Source organism: Capra hircus, chromosome 20 (assembly GCF_001704415.2).
Source record: "Capra hircus breed San Clemente chromosome 20, ASM170441v1, whole genome shotgun sequence".
NCBI classification, from domain to species: Eukaryota; Metazoa; Chordata; class Mammalia; order Artiodactyla; family Bovidae; genus Capra; species Capra hircus.
Genome location: NC_030827.1, coordinates 14,749,186 through 14,756,831, shown reverse-complemented (window position 1 = coordinate 14,756,831; position 7,646 = coordinate 14,749,186). Strand labels below are relative to the sequence as shown.

Sequence of the window (7,646 nt, the reverse complement as noted above, 5' to 3'; positions counted from 1 at the left end):
GGAACAATGAGAAGTTCATGTCACATTACCAGCATTTCACACGTTTCTCATTCTTGGAGGCAGTTATTTTCATAAGAGATGGTACTGGATAAGCTAAATCTCGGATAGGTGGCCTTATGAACGAGAAATGGCATGTTCTTAAGTCTCTTAGAAATCAACCCATGCCTTTTTTAGAGGGTTTGCTGAGCACACAATGTATTATTGCCTTTATAAAAACTAACATTAGATAACAAAATATATCATGTATAACCTGCATGATAAATATTTTCTGTATACCAAGGGGTAATCATAACAAAAATCCTTCACTGATAAAGTTCCTAAGGAATTTCTAGAATGAAAGTTATAAAGCAAACAAGTTACTTCTCTGGTCCCACCTAAGTCTACTGCAGTAATACCATTTAGACATCTAGAAATAAAACTACAGTTTCTGCAAATTAAACCTGCTTTAAAAGATTTTTATTCATAAACATGGTTTCTATTATAAGAATGGAGACCTGGTCCTACAATGGAATTCAATAGGAAAAAAAAGAATTAATTTTAAGCTGGCTCTGCTAAACACATCCACTGTGTTGTACCAAGTTTCTGTAGCTGGAAGACTAGCCTTTCAAGATGTGCCAAATACACTCTGATCTGTTAGGGTAGGGGGCGGGTAAGGAATGCTTTATTCCTCTCTGGCATGCAAAGCTCAGGGTTACAAACTTTTGATCATTAGCCTGTCAAAAGTTCTACCAAGAGTTGGGAATTCTAGCACTGTCCAGTAGAGGTTTTTATGTGATGATGGAAATGTTCCTTCTGTATCTGTCTTGTCTGGCAAGGTAGCCACCAGCCATATGTGGCCACTGGGCACTTGAAATGTGGCTAGTGCAACTGAAGAAATACTTTTTCATTTAGTTAATCTACATTTCAGCAGCCACATGTGGCTAAGTTGACAGCATAATTCCAGGTCATTATTGCAACATCCTATTGCCTGTGTTGTATTTCCAATTCAAAAGGAATACAGTTTTGCCAATGTTTAAATATTAAAATTGCTTAGAGTGTGTGTGATGTCTGAAAGTTGAAACATTTCCACTACAAAAATGACATTTTATGTGGTTATAAAACCAAAGAATTTTCATTTATTTTTTGAGAAAACACATAAAGTGTTTGTGGGTAGTTCTTGACCTCAGATCCAGCTTTGATGGAAAAAAAAAAAAAAATCCCAGACAATTGGCTATCTTGATACACAGATAAAAATATTATATTACTAATTAGATGTTGCCTCAGGTGAAAATCTCAGTTGAGAAAGTTAGTTAAGGCACTGGTTAGTCTACTTTTGTTGCTTAAGGGCAAGAGCAGAGGCCATAAAGGGTAAGAAGCAGGAAACTTAAGAGACGGGCAGGGCCAGCAAAATCCTCCTGATTCCCCAGACTTTCGGAAGGGCAAGCTGGGGTTGGGCATGCATCACGGGTTATGCTCTCAGGAGGCAGCGCAATTCTCTGGCACTCTGCAAAATTTTGGAGAAGTTAGGAGGAGATAAATGAGGTCTGAAGACCCTGGGCTGTGCAAGTGAAAGTATCATTTAGTGGACGTAAAAATTCCCTACTATTCTCGGATGCCAACTGCCTGGGAAAAATCAAGTCTCAGTATTCGTATCAGCTGGAGTCTGTGGAGCACTCCCTGCAGAGCCAGGGAGCCTGCGGGGGAGCAACAGGGCTCACTGAGTGGACCAACTATGAGTGACACTGTGACTTTGAAGCAGCTGTGCTACATAATATTCGCAATATTGAGACAAAATACTAAAAGAAGGCTTACTGAATTATGGTAGTCTGTACATTGAAAAATACATTTTAAATGATTTATTTTTACCAAAAATATTAACATTATGACAGTATATTCTGTCAGTCAGAAATAACCTAAAATAAAACTAAAAGCAAAGCATTTCAAATTATGTACATATGCATGTAATTCTGGGAATGGGTGTGATAAAGAAGACACTAGCTTTTTAGAAAACTTAAGTTACTACAGCTTTTAGAAATAATCAGAACTTAGAAAGAAAAGTGGGCCTAACAGAAAATCAAATTTTCAAATTATTCTTTATGTGGGCTTCTGATGAAAGCAAGTTCATCCTTTAAAAACTGTGAATTGGATTATGAAATGGATGGAACTAAACCCCAATAAAAGTCACTTCTTTTCTTGTTCGTTGTTCAGTCGCTAAGTTGTATCTGACTCTTTGCAACCCCAGGGACTGTAGCATTTTTTTCTTAAAACTCGCCAGTGGGGTCTCTTGCTTACAGATAAAGTCCAAGCTCCCAAACATGGAGCATAAAACCTCTTTCTCTTGTACCTAAGAACCTAGAATGGTGGTCTTGATTCTTACCACTCTTGTCCTACAAAAGGCTTGTAATTCTTGACACACACACCCCAGCCTTGTCTACTGTGGGCGTTGTTCACAGTACTCATTCTGTCAGGAATTGCTCTAACTCCCACTCTCATCCTCAATCAAAATGTACTTCAGGCATTACTTTTTCTAGGCAGCTGCTTCTAACTTTTCCAGACTCTTACGTACTCCTTGAAGTCTTCCAATTACTGCAGTTTGTACCTAATGATGAGTTTGCTGATTCCCCTACCAACTAACCTCTGAATTCCTTTCAGAGAAGCAAATGTGTCTTATTAATCTCTGTATCCCTAGTTATTTAACATAGTGCTTGCCATGCTAAGTTCTCAATAAATGTTTACTGAAGAAAGGACTCAATGGCATTTATCTAGACTATTAATGGTAACTCATCAATCTAGTTTAAGGTAACCTAAGGCATGTAATTTGAGAGGCTCATAAATACAGATACATACAGTTGTTTTACTTATTGATGTTTTAGCCTCAAAGAACCAAAGATGTAAACAGATACATATTCTGTGACAAACTGGGGATCTCTCTGAGAGGTTTTAGCCAACGGATGATATGGAGAAAAGAAATAGGGAACTGGGTAGGGTGTAGGTCCATCAGCTCAAAAGCAATAGTCTCAAAATGTTCAGATAATCGGGTTACAGATACAAATCTAAAAATAAATTCTGTCTGCGTCTAGTGAAAATGACATACACTGAGCGGTAAGGATGTGAACCAATGTCAATTATCTGCTTCGAGAAGTGACATGTGTTTAACAGCTATATTAAAAAATTCAACCTTTACCACTACAGAATGCTACCTGCTTATCTGCAGCCATTTCTAAATGAATATAATAATTTATATTCCTAAATGAATATAATTTCTAAAATATTATTATTTGAATTTTACTAAAACATTGATAATCATATATATTAAGGATTACAAGGGATCTCAGAGATAATTCGGTACAATATTTTACAGATGAAAGACATCAAAGCCCAGAGAAGGTAAATGACTTTGTTGAAGGTCACACAGGTAGTCAGAATGACGAGGATTTTTGGATTTTTTACTACCAAGTTCAATTTTCCTTATGCTACACATTGCCTGAGAGGAAATGTCACTAATTTACTCCTACAATATATTAGTGAGATTTACATCCAATCCTAATAACGATAACAAGATCACTTTAGTAGAAATTATTTTAGTAAAAACAAATGTATTTTATTCAGGTGAGATCTTTCATAAATTATTCTCATACTATGGGAAATTTAAGCAAGAACTATTCCAAGATTTTTTTCTGGGAGTAAAAAAATTACACATTAAAATCTTTTAATTTGCAAACTCTAGTAGTTAATGAAGGCCAAATTTTATACAACTCTCCTGAGCCACTGAGTATGCCACCATTCAAAAAACAAATCTGATAAGCCAATTTATTGTCTCTACAATTAACAGAAATAAAACTTATAAATAACTGGATTGATTCTGTGTCACTACAATAATCACTTATAACCACATTACATACTCAATACAATGAGACCATCTATCTGCATGTAGCACTTTCTAATCTCTTTTTAAAGATGGAATTTTTTTTTTTTACTTTTTTTATTCTGATAACCAAAGGACTGTATTTTCATAAAGTACCGGTTTTAAAAATAAACTACAGCAAAGGCAAAACAAACCCTTAAAAACCTAACAGCTCTGTGTTTCTCTCCCAATAACTGACTAATACATTTAAACAAGTGGAGGTCTTTTAAAGGCGGCTACTGGACTGAGCTGGGTTATAGAAAAGCTACAAGTGTCACAGCATCCATAGCTGCAATGCTAGAACAGGGATGTGGACGCAGCTTCCCTAGAGTCTGAGCCTGGTAAGCACATGCTCAGAGGAGCTATGAGGCTCTCCCAGGCTTACTGAGGTCATGCCAACTAGGGCTGCTGGGTGAAGGAAGAGTCAGCACACCTTTCCAGCCTGGGAAGTTATGTATACTTACCTGATTTCATCATTATGAATATACCTACAGCCATGTATGTAGGCTTCCAATTTGTAACTGCACCACAGTGAGGTACTTGGCAATCTTTGGTGCTGTGCCATGATAACTAGCTGACTTTCGATGCTGCTACAATAAACAGTATTTAACTTATAGGATGTAAGGGATATTGGAGTATTTGGCAAAGTAAGTAACACTGATCATTGTGAAATTAAAAAAATGTGGAAATATTTAAACCTACTACTATGTATCTGACAATGCTGACTCATACAAAATTTTCATTATTATATAAAGGCTTTCATGATGTAACTCCCTGGCTCGTAAATTTTAAAAAGTACAGAATAAAATTCTTAATCCTAAATTTTTGTCACTGCTCCTGAGATTTATGACTGAAGTAAGAGAAACACCCCAAACTGGTCATATTATGAAATCATAAATTCAATGGAAACCTGCTTCAAAACTACAAATTATTTCAGACAAATAAATATATATGTTCACACTTATAAAAAATTTCCACATTACTCATAGAAACAAGCTTCATAAAATTTATATACTGAATACAATAAAAATCAGTTCTAATGAAGATTTAGCTGTTGTCCTTCTAAATAAAAAACTCTGTGTTTGAGGTATTTCTTTAAGACATGCCAATATGGCACATTTGTAAAACAACCCAGGAGTCTGTCCTAAAAATCCTGCCCAACACAGCATTATCTCTACCAGACTTACAAATAGGTTGAACTAGACTTGTCTTTTTAAACAAGGAAGAAATATTTTGTTACAAAAACGAAGGAGGCAGGTACTAGAAACTCTGCATCTCAGAAAACAGTGAAATTTTGTTATAAATATTTTCATTATCATATTCCTGCGGACACCATCCATTTAAAAAGTTCTAGTCAAGACCAACAGAGCAGCTTCATCTCCTATGACATCCAAAAAAAAAAAAATCCAAGTGAAGAATTTCATTATCTTAATAGTAATATATTATCATAGGATATAAAGCTTTTAAAATTTTTAGTGTCAAGCCTACCTCGCTTTATCATTGGAAGATAACCACTTAATCCAGCAATATTCATTTACTGCTAGGTAGATTGCCTGTGTTGACTGTAGTAAAGTAATTTACAATCAGCTTATGAAGTAATAACATTAACACAGAAAAGAATACCAAAAATGATGAGTTTTGTTGCACAGATATCCGTACTTGGGGCATGGCTATCAAGTAATAAGACTGATTCCATACTCTATAATCATAGCACATTAAAATATTGTCAGACAATAATGGTCCTATATATGAAAAAATGTCTATACGGAAATGGCTGTGATTTATTGCAAAGCATAATTATATGGCAAATTTCAAAGAAGGTCAAATAATTTTCAAAATTAAATTTTAAAATTTAATAGCTCAGGCCAGTCTCAGTTACTTTTTGGAGATTTCAGAACTGTTAGGGGCAGAGGAATGCTTTTCCTTTTTTCTCTTCTTTTTGTCCTTTCTGTGATGCTTCCCCTTTTTTGACTTACTCTTTTTCTCCTTTTTCTTTTCTTTCTTCTGGTATTTTTGCTTCTTTTGTTTTGAAGTGTCCTCTTCAGTGGAACTAGATGAATAAGACCTACGGGTAATAATACATACTGACTGATAACTGTATTTATGGCTGATGGGTGCATTTAAATGGAATCCGAACTGCTTTGAATCCTTCTTGGAACAAGGTGAGAGTATAGAGAAACTCAAATGTGCCTTTTATATCTGTATGCTCTTAAAATACTGTAATCAGAATTTTTGCCACTTAGCCAGAGAAACTAACAAAATAAATATCTCTATTCTGCTCAATTCCAGTTATGAGTTTTAAATTCAGCAAGGATGAAAAAATTTTCCTGTGATTTTCAGTTTCTCATCCTGTGTACCTTCAGTGTACCCTTCAAAATCTTTCTTATAAGGCAAAGAAAGTGGCATTTTATACACTCTCATTATATACACAATTCACTGTGTATACAATAACTTGTTAGTTTATTCTCTTAAAAGAGCCACAAAGAATGCATAATATAAAAAGAGCCATAATTGTACCTCCATATAAATATATGAAAGCTGAAAATCGGCAAAATAAAAGCACTTCTGTTATTTCTTTTTTATTTTTCAAGTTAAAGTACTTGATTCTTTTATACACAGAGTGATACAGATGAACAGTTGCATTCCATAATAATTTTCAGTAGTTACAAAAGGATACTTTTAAATGTATAATCTAAATAAACGAGAATGATTTACCCAAACCCCAAATAAGTAGAACAAAACAGAAACTGAGTTAATTTATAATAAAAAAAAGGTATCCCAGAGTTAGATGGGTGATCTAAACATGAGAAGTTACAACTCAAACTAAGAAAACCTAACAGAAACACACAGAAGGAAAAGTAAACCCAGGAGCCCACAAGGTTGCGTCTATAGAGAGACTCGCTGTGCGAATTCCTTGACTGCCTCCCTGGATTAGGGACCCCGAGTCTCCGGGGTTTCTGTAACAGCGTGTTCCTTCCTTTTCATTGTTTGCCCTCAGACTCTGGCTCTCCTGAGCCTAGTTTCTCATGCATTCTCTTGCACTCTCTTCAGTCCTGTTTTTCTCAGCTCTTGCCTGCTTTCCTGTTTTCAAGGCCTTCTTGACCTCTACATTCTGACCAGAGCTGCTTCTTTGCCTATACTTTTTTCTTTGCCTTTTTGGACTTGGATTCTCTTTTTTAAGGCAGAATGTTAAACTTTAACATAGCAACTACATTAAGTGGCATTATCTTCGCTAAAAGTGTACTTAGAAAAGTTCTTTTAATTCTGGGCTGTGTCTGAATGAGGTCTGCAACTGAGCTACAAAATCAGTAATATGAAAATCTGGAAGAAAATAGAAAATCTCACTTTTCCTACAAGGAATCCATTATCTTGTGCTAGTGCAAATAACAATACAATATACTAATCAGACTACATTATACACTGAGCTCTACCTTCCTTCATTAGTTCTTACATTAGACACTGTTATTTAACTTTCAACACCTGAAAGTGAGTTAACTTCCAATATGTATAATAGCTGAGGTGTTAGAGCTTATATATTTCACGCTCCACAAAAACTACAGAGATAACACCTGACACGCAGAACCTACTCTATCAGAGAACTTAGGTCCAAGCTAGATATTACTACCTGCTAAATACCTTAAATAGTGCCTATATGTACATGCTTATTCTGGTATAAATGAAAGTGCACTCATGAACCAAGGAAGAAGCTGCCTCTTAAGTCTTTGGATCAATTTCTTTAACCAGTTGCTGTTGAAAGAGTTGA

At 35.3% G+C, this 7,646-nt stretch overlaps 1 protein-coding gene across 1 annotated transcript in view; it reads right to left on the bottom strand.

Moving 5' to 3' along the window:
• Positions 3,559-7,646, bottom strand: part of SREK1IP1 (SREK1 interacting protein 1) — a 35,889-nt gene continuing 31,801 nt past the window's right edge. The window contains exon 5 of the mRNA XM_005694641.3: positions 3,559-5,948. Within this exon, the coding sequence (XP_005694698.1) occupies positions 5,759-5,948 (190 nt within the window). The 3' untranslated portion in view covers positions 3,559-5,758. The remainder of the gene's footprint in view (positions 5,949-7,646) is intronic.